Below are 19,337 nucleotides of genomic sequence, written 5' to 3'. Positions count from 1 at the left end.
TTCCCTTTTTCCCATTTTCCACTTTTCCCTTTTACCCTTTTCCCATTTTCCACTTTCCCTTTTATCCTTTTCCCATTTTCCACTTTCCCTTTTTCCACTTTCCCTTTTATCCTTTTCCCTTTTCTTTTTCCCCTTCCCAATTTTCCTTTTGCCCCTTCCTATTTTTCTTTCCAATTTTCATTTATACACTATTCCCTTTCCCCTTTTCGCCATTCCCCATTTTCCCTTTTCCTTTCTATATCCCATTTCTCTTTTTCCCTTTCTTTTTTCTCCTTTCCATTTTCTTTTCCTATTTTTCCTTTTTCCCGTTTTCCCATTTTTTTCTATTTTCCATTTTCTCCTTCTTCTTTTATTCTCTTCCCTTTTTTTCGATTCCCTTATCCGATTTTTCCCTTTCTCCATTTTCTCCGCACGTAAATCGGTCCATTAGTTTTTTAGTCTATAGTGACTATAGAAAACTATTAATATTTTCTTTGTTTATATGAAATCCATTAAAAATCTTTTTAAATATATTTATTATCACATTTTTATTACGTACTTTGGATTGAAAATGAAATTGATTATGATAATTATTAAATTTTATAGTATAAAATTATTAAATTATTATTAATAGTTCTTAATAGGGTATTAGAAAATCGTTTATTTCTCCTCCTTAATTTATTATTTATATAAATCTATTTTTTATTAATTCACTTATATTTTTACATTTTATTTCATTTACAAGGTAAAAAAATCAATTATAGCTTAAATTGTATTATTTTTTTTTAACATTTATATTATCTTAATTTTTTTTTTTTTTCAACTACTTTATTTCCTTCAATATATATATATATATATACACGAAGTGTTTGCAAATTGGTGGGCCGGCTGTATTTTCTCCTTGATTCTACTTCTCCTTGGATTCTACTTGTAAAATTAAACAAAAAATATCCATAGGAAAAATGAAAATTTCTCCTTCGTTCTCCCCCTTTCTTTTTCTATTTCCTGTTTATCCTCCGGTAATTACCGTTCAGATAATACTTCAGAGGATGATATGTATGAGTGTAAATAAAGTGTAGTCTTGCAAAGTCTCAGTTCGACCATTCCTGAGATGTGTTGTTAATCGAAACCAAACCACCAAAGAACACCGGTACCCACGTTCTCCCACTGTCGCCATTTTCTTGCGGACAGTGGGAGAACGCCAAGTGAATATAAATTTCATTTATATTTTCTATAAAAATTTATGTCAAGTTGTAGATTTCAAGTTCGGATCGACGAATCACATTAATATTTGGTAAGCGTCTTTGAAATAATGTTTCAAAATTAACAAAAATCAGAACTTAAATTCCTTTGCAAATTAAAAAATGGTATTCATATTTATTTTTCAATCCGTTATATCTCTATAAGTATTAGTTTTATCAAAATTTATGTTATTTGCTTAAATATTAAGCTCTTTATTTTGAACTGAATGACATTTTATTTTTGAAAATCGGTTAACAAAGACGAGTTACGGTAGAAAATTGATATAATTTTGTGCCTGTTTTCATTTCCTCTACTTTACGTTCATTTCGATGAAATATTAATTGTTTTTATTTATTGTTAGTTCTAGTATTGTAAATTAGTATCAAATTATGTAATAATTTTCTCACCATAATAGACTTAATTATGATACAAAATTAAAACATCGATTTTCTCCAATAATATTTGTTAACCGATTTAAAAAAACAATGTAATTTTGTTCAAAATAATATTTCAGTAAATAATATATTTTTGGTCCAATAAATTTGGATAAAACTAATATTTACAGGGATATAACGGATTTAAAGATAAACATGGCCGCCATTTTTTAATTTGCGAAGGTATTTAAGTCCTGATTTTTTGCTAATTTTATAACATTATTACAAAGGCGCTTAACAAATATTAATATGATTCGTTTATCCGAACTTGAGATATAAATTTTTATATAAAAATAAAAAAATGGCGGACCGTGGGAGAACAAAGAAGAAATTTCCTTTTTCCCTAAGGATATTTTTTGTTTAGTTTTACAAATATAACCCGAAAAAGTATAGGCAACCCACTACTTTTGAAACAGTCTGTATATATCTTACATCTAAATGCAAAATATACACTAATATATTACAATAAATAACGATATAAATAAACTTATATATTATATAATTTTTTTTTTTTTTGGATGTGTAACACAGTGATAAGGAGGTAAAATATGGTAAGATACATTAGCGGAAAAAATATATACATATTTAGTAAGCAGTGATGTAAAATAGGGTAGGAATGTATTTAAGTTAGTAGTACTGTATCGTTATTTCCTTTTCACTCTACTACTTATGTTAGTAAATATAACTTATCAGAAAAGGTATATGGGTATTACAGGTTAGGTAAAATGTTTGAAATTTACCGCATACCCCCTTCCCCCCCACCAATATTTTATTACTATAAGAGATCCATAAATACTTGATTATTTCCCTCTTCTAACAAAAAAAAATAAAATAAAAATTAGAAGAATTCACTTTTTTGTCGATCGATTTTCATTTATTTTTTTTAGAAAAAAATTTAAATATTATTTTTAATTATTTGTTAAGTTAATAAAATTATAAATGAATTAATTTCCAACCTCTGTGGCGGAGTGGTAGCGTCCCCGGACGCTACCGAAAGTACCGGGTTCGAATTTAGGTCCCACATGAAATTTTTCATACGTTATAAAATTTTCATTCCATGTTCCCTTGCAAAAAGCTAAGAATCTATACATATAAAAATGAATATTTGTCTATCTGTATGTCTTTTATGCCTTCCTAAACCGTTCATCCGATAGTAATGAAACTTTGGGGAATGGTTGGACGCAATTTAGTAGTAGAGTAAACTTTAAGGTGGAAAACTTTTTTATCCCCTACTTAGTTCCGATTACATCTACCTCCGCCTTCCGGGGTGCCGAAAGGGATTTTTTTTAATTTTATTTGTGAATTAATAATTTTAAATTTTATTTGTGAATTAATAATAATTTTAAAACAATTTTAGTTTTTTATTTATTTATTTTTTTGTAATTTAGAAAACTATTCGAGCTTCAATTTTTTCAAATGAGATAAATTTTTAAAACCGTATTGCAGTAGTGTTAATTAAATTATTTTTTTTTTATTTTATAATAAATTAAATGAATAATTTATGCTTGAAAATTTAATACAAGAGAAATTTAAATAAAAATTGATTTATAATTTTTTTTCTTTTATCTTCAGTCGTTTGATTGGTTTGATGCAGCTCTCCAAGGTTCCCTATCTAGTGCCAGTCGTTTCATTTCAGTATACCTCCTACATCCTACATCCCGAACAATTTTTTTTAGATATTCCAAACGTGACCTGCCTGCACAATTTTTTCCTTCTACTTGTCCCTCCAATATTAAAGTGACTATTCCAGGATGCCTTAGTATTTGGCCTATAAGTCTGTCTCTTCTTTTAACTATATTTTTCCTAATGCTTCTTTCTTCATCTATTTGCCGCAATACCTCTTCATTTGTCACTTTATCCACCCATCTGATTTTTAACATTCTCCTATAGCACCACATTTCAAAAGCTTCTAATCTTTTCTTCTCAGGTACACCGATCGTCCACGTTTCACTTCCATATAAAGCTACGCTCCAAACATATACTTTCAAAAATCTTTTCCTGACGTTTAAATTAAGTTTTGATGTAAACAAATTATATTTCTGACTAAATACTCGTTTCGCCTGTGCTATTCGGCATTTTATATCGCTCCTGCTTTGTCCATCTTTAGTAATTCTATGTCCAAAATAACAAAATTGTTCTTCCTCTATAATCTTTTCTCTTCCTATTTTTACATTCAGTGGTCCATCTTCGTTATTTCTACTACATTTCATTACTTTCGTTTTGTTCTTTTTTATTTTCATGCGGTAGTTCTTGGGTTGGACTTTATCCATGCCGTTCATTGTCCCATCTAAATATTTTTTACTCCCAGCTAGAATTATTATATCATCGCAAATCGTAGCATCTTTATCTTTTCACCTTGTACTGTTACTCCGAATCTAAATTGTTCTTTAACATCATTAACTGCTAGTTCCATGTAAAGATTAAAACGTAACGGGGATAGGGAACATCCTTGTCAGACTCACTTTCTTATTACGGCTTCTTTCTTATGTTCTTTAATTAATACTGTTGCTGTTTGGTTCCTATAAATGTTAGCAATCGTTCTTCTATCTCTGTATTTGAACCCTAATTTTTTTTTTAAATGCTGAACATTTTATTCCAGTCTGATTTTACTCCAGAATGTTTTTTCTAGGTATGATTTATTAATAAAACATACTTTTAGTATTGATTATTTAGATTTAAGTATTCTACATATTTTTTAGTTGCATTAACATGTATCCTCACCATAGGAAATAAGAGTTTGTTTACTTTATTTTACATTTTTACTCTTTCTTTAGGTAAAATGTAAAGTGAAAGTATTTTTCTACTCATTTATTCATTACCTTAATGGATTTTTTTTTTTAAAGCACAGAGGTAAAGTTTAGTAAAAAGGTAATAGGTGGGAATGAGGATATCTGGAAGTTAAATCTGTAATAAAAAAATCTCTTTTATAAAAGTTATATTTTTGATTTTTCCCTTTAAAAATAAAATTAAACAAAGTTTTAAAGTTTATATATATATATATATATATATATATAAACTTTGTTAAGTATCTTATGAGTGCATATAAAAAGTATTCCAAAACGAACTGATATTTTAAATTTGCCGTTTTTTTTTCGCGGTAAATCCAGAGTTGAAATTTTTATATACTCTTTTCAATAAACACTGAGATTCAATTATGGAAAGATATACACTTAAATAATACGTAGAAATTCACCTTAAAAATGTTGAAAATTTTACGGAAACTGTTCGCAAATGCCGTGCTCTTTGTTAGGCATCATTACACACCTTAACACCATGTTAAATTTAATCAATAAATTTGAGTCAACTGTTTCAGTTCCAAAAAAAAATCAGTGTTCATCCTCATACATCTTGTTCGTATGAAATCATAATCTCTGTTAATGAAAGTGTTGGAAGAAAATCCATCCACATCAATCCGTCATCGCATTTAAGAACTAAGCATTTCCAGAGTCTCTCTTCAACAAAATTTGATGAAATATTTACATTTATTGGGATACAAGATTCAGTTGATATAATAGTACATGCAATTTGTCATCAAAAGGCTGTATTTGAAAATCCTTACCTACCGATTGATCTTTTGTCCATGCGTTAGGGTTGATGAGGGAAGCTTAACTCCACATTTTTAATATCCCTCCTACCATAGGTTTTTGAAAAACTCGAAAAATTCAAAATGTTTTTGAAATACGTTTTTCTATGAATCTATGCATTTTAGAGAAAAGTTTTTCAAACAAAAAATGTAGAGAATATTCTCCTGTACAATTAATGTCCTTGAAGTTATACCGTATAATTTGAAATTGAAATACTAGGTGGCGCTGAAATTGTAAAAAAAGTTAACTACTAGACCGGTTTCGAACACGTCCCCAATTCACAACATTTTCACACTTACACAAGCTACAGCACCAAAACGATAAGTTGTAGAAGAAAATTGTTTAAATAAAATTTGTCTGTTTTTATCGAAATTAACAACTTTTTCAAATGCAATACAGACGAAAAACAATTTTTTCCGGTGAAAAAACCGAAAAAACACGTTTTTTATTCACCAAAATTCAAGTCTTTTTTGTCGATATTTTGGCCTTTAAGTTCTTACCTTTTACTTTCTCCGAATATTTAGTCATTCTTAATGATCTTGTTTTACAATCCTCTTCCGAATAAACCCTTTTTGTATAATTAAAAGTTCTTACTTTAAAGTCGGTATTCGGATCTTTAATAACAAATTTTAATTATTCGGATTTATTAAGTAAATCTACGTAAGTCAAATTTAATTCCTGCATATCTTCTTTAATTTCTTTGATCCATAATGGCGGATTTTTAAAGATCAAAATTCTCTTAGTAATCCTATCCTGCGGTAATCTTAAAAAGTGTGCACAGAAAGAAATTCGCTTCTTTTTCATAGTATCGATTAAGGATTCCAAGTTTTCGTACAGAAATTTATTAGGCGATAATCTGTACTGATTTTCGCGTTTATATTTTTTGTTTATGCAGGTTCTAAGAATCCTGCGTTCAACTTTAAGCAAAGGTTCAGTCCTATTTTTCTGATTTAATCTAAATAAAGTCTCACTCGCGTAAATAATTACCGGTTTAACCACAGTTTTGTAATGTCTAATTTTAGTCTTATTCGAGAGCGATTTTTTTTTTTGTAAGTATTTTTTGTTACTTGTAGATAAACGTTTTATTTATATTACAGAAATTTTTGTTTTTTGAGCGGAAGAAATGATATCTTCGAGAATCTTGCCATACGGTTTACAATTTCATTGTAATTTTTATTTTTAATTGGACCTTACTTTTTCTAAAATGAAAATGTATATGCCGTTACTGTCAATGCAGTTCAATATCGTGAGATGATTTCAAATTTTTTATAGCCTAAAATTAATAATATAGATGTGGAAGACATGTGGTTTTAACAAGTCGAATGCAACATGCCACATTTTCAATGAAACCATGCAAGAAAAATGTAATGTCGTATTATCTCGCAGCTAGGTTATGTGAAATGGACGTAAGATCATTGACATTATTGGAATTTTTCTTTTGAGTTACCTTAATAAAATGAAGAAATTCCACACAACATTGTCCAGAAATTATATTTACATATTTTGGAAATTTTATCAAAAAGATTATGAAGGTAGAAGAATTTTGTTATTTGGGAGGTAGAATTACTAAAGCTGGACGAAGCAGGAGCGATATAAAATGCCGAATAGCATAAGCTAAACTTAAGAAATATAATTTGTTTACATCAAAAATTAATTTAAATGTCAGGAAAAGATTTTTGAAAGTGTATGTTTGGAGTGTCGCTTTATATGGAAGTGAAACTTGGACGATCGGAGTATCTGAGAAGAAAAGGTTAGAAGCTTTTGAAATGCGGTGCTATAGGAGAATGTTAAAAATCAGATGGGTAGATAAAGTGACAAATGAAGAGGTATTGCGGCAAATAGATGAAGAAAGAAACATTTGGAAAAATATAGTTAAAAGAAGAGACAGACTTATAGGGCACATACTAAGGCATCCTGAAATAGTCGCTTTAATATTGGAAGGACAGGTAGAAGGGAAAAATTGTGTAGGCAGGCCACGTTTGGAATGTGTAAAACAAATTGTTAGGGATGTAGGATGTAGAGGGTATACTGAAATGAAACGACTAGCACTAGATAGGGAATCTTGGAGAGCTGCATCAAACCAGTCAAATGACTGAAGACAAAAAAAAAAAAAAAAAAAATCAAAAAAGTGAACATGTGTAATCAAGATCGGGGCGTTCATTTATTAGAGGTTTTGTATTACACATAACCTTCATGTTTTAATAAAGCAAAATTATAATCAATTATTAAATAAAAAATTTGTTTTATTAAAATATAAATTCATTTTGAGACAAATTTTTTATGCATGTATATTTACTTAAGTATCTATATTTCATATTTATTTAAAATAAATTAACTACTTTTATTTTCTCTTTTGATTTCAGACAATTATTAGCTCCTAATTTAGTGCAAAAACACTTTTTGCAAAATGGTGCTGAGCAAGTCTCCAAACAGGTAAAAATATATACATATATATACTATTTAATTTATGAAATTTACTTTATATACAAATTTATAGCATATATAAGTGAAAAACCCCTTTCTAAACACCTTTATTTGTTATCCTAAATAAATAAAATCTGAAATTTAATATAGATAATATTTCATTCAAATTGAGGTCTTTATATATATATATATATATATATATAAATGAATGTTTGTCTGTCTGTATGTCTCTTTTGCCTTCCTAGACCGTTCATCCGATAGCGATGAAACTTTAGGGAATGGTTAAACGCATCCCAGGGAAGGTTTATGAATTAGTTTGGACCCGCTAGGTGGCGCTGGCGTCGAGATATTTCGAAAAATTGTTTTTAAGCTCCGATTTGCCTCATATTCAGAATACGTGTTACATACATGGAAAGAATTATCTCTGCAAAAAATGAACCTGCTAGATGGCGCTGGGGTTGAGATATTTAGAAAAGTTATATTTATGAAACGATTTGGTTCATATTCAGAATATGAATATTAGTTACGTGAAAAGAAATATTTTTGCAAATACTATAACCGTTAGGTGGCGCCGGTGTAGAGATATTTACGAAACAAACAAACTAATATACAAACGGACTTTTTATTCTATCTATCTATATATATATATATATAAAAGGCATGCTCGTATGTGTGTCCGTTAAAGGCCAAAAAAAACTAATGGACTGATTTACGCACGGGAAAAGGGGAAAATGGAAAACGGGGAAAAGGTGGAAAGTCAAAAGGGGAAAACGGGAAAGGGTAAAAGGGAACTGTAAGAGGGTTGAGGGAGAAGGGTGAAAGGGAGAATTTGGAAAGGGTAAAGGGGAAGGAGAATAAGTGAAAAATAAAATTTGTGAAGTTCAATTTTTTAATTTTTTTATCAAATTTTCAATTGTGTTCATTTAAACTCTCTCTCCCCCACTCTCTCATCTCTCTCTCTCTCTCTCTCTCTCTCTCTCTCTCTCTCTCTCTCTCTCTATCTATCTTTATATATATAGCAATAGTGAAGCATTGCTATATATATGATAAAATAATATTAAAAAAATTCAAAACGGTTAAATAAGGGTTGAATATTGAAAACTAGGTTATAAAACTTGGAAACATGTAATCGCTCAAGTATCTAGTAACTGTTAAGTAGGATTGTTTTTTATTTATCTTTATTAATAAAAGATAATCTTCCGTTACTTGTGTGCCCTAATAATTCAAAAACTACTTATCTGAATTCGTTGAAAAATTTGCAATTTATTATTTGTTTCTGGGAGTACTTAGATGTTATTCGTTACATAAGTGGAAGACCGATTAAAAAATTTGATCTGGACACTAAGGAGTAATTGGATTACTCCTTACTAATTGGATTAAGGAGTAATTGGATTATAAAGTATACGGGAATTATGTAATTTTTCATTTGAATTCATCCAGACATATTTTCATATAATTTTGAAATTATCACTCGGGGTTAATTTCAGGTTTCTGTGATTTCAGACTCAGAAAATATATTAAAATTCAAAAGATATAACTTTAATCGTATTAAATCCTCTTATAAATAATATTTAAGGATAAACTTAGAATTAATTTCTGTGGTGGAGTGGTAGTGTCTCAGCCTTCATCCAGTGGTACCGGGTTCGAATCCCGGTCAGGCATGGTATTTTCTATTCGGGTTCAAAATTCCATTTTCATTTCTCACGAACAAACTTTAAGCTTACGTAGTGATATCAGAATATAAATAAATATTTTAATGTATGAGAAAATTTATAAGATTTTATTATTTAGCGTAAATCAAGATGATACATAGTTGAATTGAAAAACTACTATTTCACAACTTTTATCTATATCTTTATACTCTTCCCATTTTCGTTTACCAGTTTTCTTATTATACCCATCCTTTAACTTATTTCTCTCCGACCATCTCATTTTCTTTGCCTCCTTCTGTCCAAACAATCACCGACACTACACTAGTTTATTTTCAACTTGTTCTATTTCTGGTAGTAAATCTTAATAGCAAAAGATAAAATGAATACGTTTTGCGGGTGCATGCTTGTGTGTTCTGTTGCTTTAGTCCTGAACAAACCAAAATGGCGTAGTCAGTAAGACGGTACGGTCACATTTTACTTATTTATGAAAGGGAATACTTCCTTAACCTTCATCTAAAGTACCCTTCTACCCATCCCCCAAACAAAAACAGGATGCTTTCTCCAATTGTCTCCATAACTTTTCCGCAAATACGATTCAGAACTTTCTGTCTCTTTTTCTCACTCTCTCTTTCTCTCTTTAACTTTTTTACTTTTAACCTTGGTATTACATATTTTGCAGTCAACCAAACTACCCGGATCTTATTACAAAAATTATAACTCTTTTTCAAAAAAGAAGAAGAAGAAATGTTATATAAAATTGTTTTTTTTTTTTTTTATAATTTTTTATTATCCAATAAAAAAACAAAACTATACCACACGGAATGTTGAAATAGATTCGTATATTAAAAAATATAGTTTAAAAACTATAAAAACCTAAATCTGCAACCATTCTTCATAAAATATCACATGCAAAACTTCAGGTAAAAGTGGCGGTTATTAGAGGGTGTTGTTCCAGAAAATGTTTTTCTGGGTCTTTTCAAGTCTATGGTTAAAGTTTTCTCTAAAATAAAAGAACCGAAAAAAATTAAAACAAATAGAATAGCTGGAAACAGGATAATAATAACAGGACAATCCAGAACACACATTTTTCTGCTGCGAGAGGTGGGCAATTAAAAGGAGGAACTGTGGCATAATAGGTATGAGCCTAACAGAGGTCCTAGAGCACATGTTGAGGAGCGAAATAAACTGGAAGAAGGTTACGGAATTTATAGTAGCAGTATTAACAGAGAAGGATATAGATGAAAGGCGACTAGGTTACTAGTGTAGTATAGGGTAGGGTGGACAGCCTCAGTGGTGAGAGACGGCACGCTGAGGTGTGTCGTTCTCAATGATCCACTGAGGACTCCAAGGGTTTAGATAGGTCCTGATGAAGAAAAAAAGTAAGAAAAGACCCGGTGCCACGTTACGGCTATTCGAGGTTTCCAAATGGGCAAACAGAAAATCACTCAAAAGAGCTGACACCGGCGAGCCGACCTGCCATGCCGGACGTTCAGCCGGTAGGCGGAGAGGCTCGTTAGAGTGTAACAGACACTCCCCTGGGTGGCGCAATACCAACCAGTCGGACCGGCCCAGGGGAGTAGAGTGGAAAAAAAAAAGAAAAGAAAAGTAACGTGTCTGAAGACTAGTCCCCCTTAGTGCAGATTGAAGCTGATCTCCCGCTGGGGTCCCTCTTGAATCATTAAGACATCACGACATCCCTCCCGGTTTCTATGGTGACTCTCCCCAAGAGGTCTACCCTTCCCTTCCCTATCCCCTAGTCTGGGTCCGGGTATGCTCCCCACGCATACCCCCCTCCCCTGAATCGTGGTCCTCAATGCGTCATCAACGTCCTGATCCAGTTACCTGATAGACCCGAACGCCCTCAGCAAAGAGGCTGCTGCCTCCTTGGTCCTGCACGTGTCCACGATTCGACCCCCTGGCGATAGAATTTTTTTTCACCAGTTGCCCCCGAATTTTTTTTTTTCGAATTCACATTAGTGGTGTTTGACATCTACACAGTATAGTTTCATTAGCTTCAGTTAGTCGAAGATATATGTCATTCCCCTTCAGTGAGATAAGATATAGCACCTCACTTATATGTGAAGCAAGATTTATTTACCAACACAAATCAGTATACATATAACCAAGTCACTAAATATTACAAAATTGATGAAATACAATTATTAAATACATGAAATTTGTTATACATATTTACAATAATACAGTTATTTTGTAGCTATTAGTAGATCATACTACAACACATGTAGTAATAATTTTGCACCATAATAATAATAGTAATATAATTCTACACTTTATCACGTGCAAGAATATGGTTTAATCGAATAAATAATAAATATTATTTTTTTAGATTATTAGATAACATAATAAAATGTCCGCTTCAAAACACAACAGTCCCAACAGTGCTTAATTTAAATTTCTATGTACACAGGAACAAATACATAATTCTTACAAAATTACCTTCTCTTTCGCCTTCCAGCGTGTTTTTGGACACATTTGGCAATCAAAGAGCCCTTGCTTTCCGCCATCTTGTGATTGTTACAGTCTCTTCACGATCAGAGGATGATGGCTCGCTACGCTCTTCTTTCCCGTTTTCTCCCGTTTCCCTTTCCTTCTCCCGTTTTTCTTTTCATTACTTCCCTTCCCCTTCCTCTTCACACATTACCCTTTCTCCCTTCCTCTTTTCTCTTCTCCCTTTCCACTTCCTTTTCCGTTTTCCTTTTCCCCGTTTTCCCCTTTTTTCAATTTTCCCCTTCTTTCCTTTTTACCCATTTCCCTTTTACCTTTTTCGATTTTTCTCTTTCTCCCTTCTTCCCCATGCGTAAATCGGTCCAAGTAGGTTTTTACTCTATAGCGGACACACATATCAGGAACATTGCAATGGAATCGTAAAATAATTAGTATAACGTATGTTGCTTTTACGTCCAACAGATAGCGCTGATAACACGAAATTTAGTTTTTTATCGATTTCAACCCTTTAAAATCAAAATTTCGCAAAATGATTTCTTAGTGCACGCGTACTTAAAAATACGAAGGTACCATAAAAATTTCATGTCTCTACCTATAATAGTTTTGGTTGTACGTTGATTATTAGTCAGTAAATCAATCAGGACATTCTATTTTACAGTGTCCCATATAAAACGCAACCCATCAATCACTCATCTATGAAATTTCAAATGTCAAGATTACTCCCCTACTCGTTACTGAAATGGACTTGTCCAACATCTGAACATCGCGGCGACGCAGTAGAACACTCACGATAGTAACAACAATGCAATCATAACGTTCAGTGTATTGCTAGAGACAAGATGGTGTTTTCGCTAGATGAACGTATTTTCATTGCGGTTGCAGTGCAAGATTTGTTTCGCCATAACTACCCAGATAAACCAGCTCCTAACAAAACATCAGTATTAAGGTTAGTCGCAAAATTTAGAGAGACCGGTTCTGTTAATAACAAGGAACACAAAAGATCTGCGTCGGTGTTGAATACAGATACAGTCGCTGAAATTAAAGACCGATTTCTCGCCTCGCCAAATAAATCGATCAGACGTATGTCTGCTGAAATTAATTTGTCTAAATCAACTGTTCATCGGGTGACCAAACGATTATAATTACGACCTTATCGCATTCAAACGGTTCATCGACTTCTTGATCCCGACAAAGAAAAATGGCTACAATATTGTCAACGGTTCCGTCGATTTCTGCGTGAAGGAATTAACGTTATGGATTCGTTATTTTTCACAGATGAAGCACGGTTTCATTTGGATGGCTACGTAAACAGCCAAAACAGTAGAATTTGGAGTGCTGAAAATCCCCGCGTTAATCACGAAAAACAATTACATTCGCAGAAGTTGAGCGTGTGGTGCGCGATATCGCGGAAGAAAATAATCGGTCCTATTTTCTTCGAGTACACCATTAATGCAGAACGATATCAGGATATTTTATTTCAGTTCATTGCACTCTTGGAAGAGGAAGGCAGACACTGCTGGCTGTAACATGACGGTGCGACATCGCACTACGCAGATTTCAACTTCTGATTTCGTTGAGGAATTCTTTGGTAATCGTGTTATCGGTCGAGGCTTGTGGCCACCAAGATCTCCAGATTTGACTGCGGCGGATTTTTTTCTACGGGGTTACCTCAAAGAAAAAGCCCACAGCAACAAACCACGAACACTTGAACAATTGAAAGTCAATATCGAACAAGCTGTATTAAATATCCACCCACAAACTTTGAAAAAAATTGCAAGAAACGCTGTAAAAAGAATTGAAGCTTATATTCAAGAAGATGGCGGCCACTTCCAACATTTACTCTAAATGTAAGGTATGGATGGTAATAATAAAAATTACATTTACATTTACACATGATTTTATTATTTCAATACCTACCTATAAGGTTGGATTGCGTTTTATATTGGACATCCTGTATATAAGAAATGTAATAGGCGTACAAGGAAGTCATGTGGTGTCCACAACAGATTTTTCCAAATTATCACGGTGGTATCTTCCCCATTGACATATAATTACTACTGATAAAATTGAGAGGTGGGAAATAATACTGTAGATTTCGAATAACATCCATCACTATACAAATTAAAATTAAAAATTTTAATTTATAACTAAATCAACCAAAATTCAAAACAGTTATTATTTTTTATATATTGGGAATTATTTAATTTAATCTGATTCAAATTTTCGTCAATAAAGTTAAACATATTAAAAAAAGAACAAATGTTAAATAAAATAAATGAAAAAAAATGAAAATGAAATAAAAAAATGTTTAAACCTTATCATTAGTCATATTTCGACTAATTCATTTATTAAAAAAAATCGTAATTTAAAAAAAAATTGGTTTTAATTGTTTTTTATTTAAATTGAGAAAAACGTTTTGAACCACACTATGAATTATCTGTTTACTTTTTTATAAATAGACACGTTAAATACTATCGTTCATAAATTAATAATTGTTATATGGTGTTATAGTTAATACATGTTTCGAAATATAGATCGTAGCACTAGAGATAGTAATTCAATGGATCCCTAATTATGAATACAAGAATACTAAATTACATTGATGAGGTTAGAATTAGAGAAAGGGAAATTCATTTAGTGTTTAGGTGGAAGAGAATTTGTTAATGAAGAGAAAGGAGATAGAGATGTGAGAAAAGTAGATGAAGTAGAAGATTGGTGAAAAAGAGGAAATGTTAGAGAGAGATAGATTGATGGATGGTAAATTTATGATAAAAGGGTTATGTGGAAGGAGATTAATATAAAGCTTTGTTTTCAGAATTTCTCTCTCCTTCTCTTCTCCCATTTTCTCTCTTTTGCTGCTTTTCACTCTATATATATATATATATATATATATATATGTGTGTGTGTAGTAAAATCAAAACCAACTTGGTACAAATCTTTCGTAACCACACACTTTCTCTCTATTATTAAGGAGAAATTCTCTCATCAATTTATCATAGGAATCTTCAATATCCAAAGATTTATACTCGCTGGATATTTCCTTCTTAATATTCCATTATATATGGAATACCATTCAAATATGTTAAAATCCGTAAATGCTTAAAATCACATTTATAGTTATCATATAAAAAAATTAAAAAGAAAAGTCTGATGTGGATATCACATGACTTCCTTACACGCCTATTAAATTACATATACACACCTTTATAAAATGAAAAGTACATAACATTTTATTTCATTAATAACTTCTGATATTTTTTCATAATTTTTTTTTTATTGTTATTGAATTATTGTTTATCGTAAAACCTTTTTTACTGTCAGAGGTTAATAACTTTTAATAAAGCAATATATTTAAATTAAAAAAAAAAAAATTAATTAAAAAAATAAAAGGAGATGAAGTCTGATTTGAATCGATTTGGCTTCCTTTTGTAATATACAAATATTTCATTAATTAAAATTTTATTTTGCTATAACTCTGGAACAAATCAAAATAAGTACCACTTGATATATCGTTGAAAAGCTCTCAATAGGGCATTTTATTGCAGTTAAGAAAAAGTTCATAAATAATATTTTTGGATTTTGGGCTTTTTTGAATACTTTTGGTCCAGTCGATTGCAATTAAAAGGGGAGACGCACAAGTAGATGTTACAACAGTCCTAAATCCAAAATTTGAACATCATATCGCTAATCGTTTTTGAGTTGTGCGAAATACGTACGTATAGACATCACACTGAAACTAGTCAAAATGGATTCAGGAATGGTGAAAATGGATATTTCCGTTGAAATCTGAAAACCGAAATTTTTCACGATCGTATACTTCCTTTACTTCGTAAAAGGAAGTGAAAATATTTAAAATTAAATATTTTATCAAATTTTTTTGTAATAAAATAAACTTTCGGCTTAATCACTATAAAACTGTAATAAAACCGCGGTAGAAACCTAAAACTGTGCAACAAAATTCTACTAGAAAATCTAAGAAAAAAAAGGAAAATTATAAGAAAAGTTTTAGATATACTAAATTTCAAAATAATCAGTTAAAATTAATTCTAAATAATAAACTGTATAGTAAGATCTTAAACCTCTCAGACACGAAAAGGAAAGTGTGTGTGCATAGCAGAGGTTCCCAAAACTTATTTTTCTCATAGACCACTTTCAAAATTTTGCTGGTTCCGGTGGACCCCCTGCAGCTACATTTCTACCATATTTCCAGTCGACGGAAAATGTGAAGATTAGATCTAACTATGAAAATTTTCGTTACGGCTGAGTTCCACGAACTAACAGCGAATTAAAAGTGAGAATTGATCGGTTAATTTTTGATCGACTGTGCTGTGAGTGGATGTCAAAAAAGTAAAGTTGGCCGATCAAAAAAAATGCTTCCATCCAACTTTGCATTTTTGATTACTACTCACAGCACAAGAAAGCAATCGATTCTTACTTATTTTATTTAGAAAACTTCCCATTCAGAGTGGTAAAAAGCAAAAGAAAAATAGTATATTTTTTTGTGTTGCATTTATTCAAATATGTAATCATTGCGTTATTAATTATTATTGTTATCATATTGCAATGTAATATAATAAAATTGTCGTAATATAATTAAAATTAAACATTAGTAACGTAATGTAACTTCTACAATGACAATCACAAAATAGTTACAATTTTAATGGAAGGGATGTACTTTTTGGATTGACAGCAAATTATCAATATTTGGCTTCAGTTTTGTTAGGAATAAGCGCAAATCTCCCCGTTCTGTGATATTGAATCTGCTCCTTTTTTTTTGATAAAAGGTTTGTAACGACACTAAAACTTTTTACGACAAGATATGACGAGAGAAACGCTATCAAAAGCTTTCTCGCAATTTCCCACAGTCCAGGATATTTTTCTGGTATTTCTGCCTGCAACCAAAATGTTTGATACCCTCTTTTAAATTTCACCTTCAGCTCCTCATTAGTGCTAAGCTCGAGTAGCTCCTCTTGTAATATCACATTCTCCACTTCCGTTTCATCAAATGGATTTATGATCCGTGGTGGTATTTCCATCGTCAGAATATCTTAAAATCTGATTTTGAAGTCATCATGCAGGGCAATTAAATGTTGAACGGATGTCTGAATATCCTTATCAAGGCATTCTACCGGTGACAAGTTTGATGAATTTTCGTGGAGCCCCGCTTACGAATTGTGAACCCCCATATTTTTGTCACGCCAACGTAGACCTCCGCTGAGTCTCCCGTGGACCCCTTCGGGTCCACCTGGACCACTTTGGAACTCAATGGTGTATACAAATATTTTTTTAAAATTGCCTATATAAATATATATTTTTTTTATAAGGTTGGTAAAACTGTTTAAGAAATTTAAAACTTATTTTTTAAAACAATTTTACTTACAATATTCGTGTGATTTATATTATTATATATATTTGTATTATTATATTATTCAAAACAATAAAAGTATGTACGTTTGCATATATGTTAATGCAATCTATTATTTCTTTAATATAATGTAAAATTGTTATATTACATTTTACACCTAGGGTTTTTTTTGACATTTATTTATTGGATAAACTTTTTTTTCTTTGTTAAAACTTTTATAATTTATATTATATATTAATAGAAAAAAAAATGAATAAACTTTTATCTTTCACAATCAATTTATTTTAAATCGTATCAAAATTTTTCTTATTATAACTTATTTATTGAAAAAGGGTTAAATAAAAGTAAAAACAAAATCTTTGTTATTTTTAATGCAATATTACTGATGCTTTCTTTAAACTTTTCTTTTAAAGTAGAATAACAGTTAAATTTTATTATTTTAAGTTATTTATTTATTCCTGTACATATATATAACTCTTTTCGGTAAAACGATTATTACTTTTTTTTTCTCTATAAAAATTATTCAATTTATTAGTGCCATACTTTTACCAACTTTCCAAGATCGATTCGTTGCTTTTGTATAAACAAAATCTATTGTAGGTAACCCTTTTCTTTAAAAAATAAATAATAATAATAATAATAAACAAAAAAAAAGTTAAGAAATGACTGTATAATCCGTAAAACTTTACCCACCGGGTTGGTCTAGTGGTAAATGCGTCTTCACAAATCAGCTGATTTGGAAGTCGAGAATTACAGCGTTCAAGTCCTCCTAGTAAAGTCAGTTATTTTTACATGGATTTCAGTACTAGATCGTGGATACCGGTGTTCTTAGGTGGTTTGGTTTCAAATAACCAAACATCTCAGGAATGGTCGAACTGAGACTGTACAGGACTACACTTCATTCATACATATCATCCTCATTCATCCTCTGTAGTAAGACGTGACGGTGATTCCCGGAGGCTAAACAGGAAAAAGAAAGCTAGAATCCATAAAACTTGATTTTGTAAAAAAAAAAATATTTTTATAAAAAAATAGAAGTAACAAAATATTATATACTTGAATATTAAAATGAATAACCCAAAAATGAGATTGAGAGATTTTCTTGACGTAAACGTTAAGACTCATGTCTCTTTTTCTTCTTATTCATTTTGTAAGCGGGCCTATATTACCACCTCTTTCTTTTTCCTGTTTAGCCTCCGGTAACTACCGTTTTGATAATACTTCAGAGGATGAATGAGGATAATATGTATGAGTGTAAATGAAGTATAGTCTTGTACATTCTCAGTTCGACCATACCTGAGATGTGTGGTTAATTGAAACCCAACCACCAAAGAACACCGGTATCCACAATCTAGTATTCAAGTCCGTGTAAAAATAGGTGGCTTTACTAGGACTTGAACGCTGGAACTCTCGACTTCCAAATCAGCTGATTTGGGAAGACGCGTTCACCACTAGACCAACCCAGTGGATCCTATATTACCACCTCATATTTTATAATAATGGTGTATCTAATTTAAATTCTTCAGTGTCATCAACATTTCTTATTAGCATCATGTATACAGAGTGTTTCTAAAATCGTGGCCTGACAATACTTTTTCGGATTCTACTTGTAAAACTAAACAAAAAATATCTTAAGAAAAATGGCAATTTCTCCTTCCTTATCATAGTATCTGCCATTTTATTATAATAATTTATACCTCAAGTTCGGATAGATGAATCACATTAATACGTGGTAAGCGTCTTGGTAATAAAGATTTAAAATTAGCAAAAAATCAGGACTTAATACCTTCGAAAATTACAAAATGGCGGCCATGTTTATTTTTCAATCCGTTATATCTTGTCGCCGAATGGCTTCGACGACACGTAATTCGTAACCTTGCGGTTACCTTGAAAAGGTAACTCCGGTTCTCCGGCGAAGTCGGAGAGTTGCAGCTCGTTCATTGAAGTCCGACTGGGCTTTCCCCTCAGTGGTGGTTCCCAGAGCCCCGCGTAGCGTTCGCGATTAGCGGCTCCCTCGGCGGGCCGGCCAGGCCTGCTGCTCCGACGAGAATGTTGGCATCCACCAGGAGGAGGGCCCACGTTGAGCCGGCCAGGAAACTTCTTCTTCTTCCAACTTCTTCTCCAGATGGTGGTCGACGATGAATTACATTTACTCGGTATGGAATGGAATGCAAAGTTGGCGGGAATTTCA

General features: G+C 31.5%; 1 protein-coding gene across 1 annotated transcript in view; it reads left to right on the top strand.

The window, feature by feature from the left end:
• mmd (disintegrin and metalloproteinase domain-containing protein mind-meld) overlaps positions 1 to 19,337 on the top strand; it is a 499,030-nt gene that overhangs the window by 218,673 nt on the left and 261,020 nt on the right. Inside the window, exon 7 of the mRNA XM_075381718.1 lies at positions 7,603 to 7,672. Within this exon, the coding sequence (XP_075237833.1) occupies positions 7,603 to 7,672 (70 nt within the window). The remainder of the gene's footprint in view (positions 1 to 7,602; positions 7,673 to 19,337) is intronic.

This window comes from Lycorma delicatula, chromosome 13 (genome assembly GCF_047948215.1).
Source record: "Lycorma delicatula isolate Av1 chromosome 13, ASM4794821v1, whole genome shotgun sequence".
Taxonomy (NCBI): domain Eukaryota; kingdom Metazoa; phylum Arthropoda; class Insecta; order Hemiptera; family Fulgoridae; genus Lycorma; species Lycorma delicatula.
Note: the sequence above shows the minus strand (reverse complement) of the source record. Positions and strands in the feature narration are given on the sequence as shown.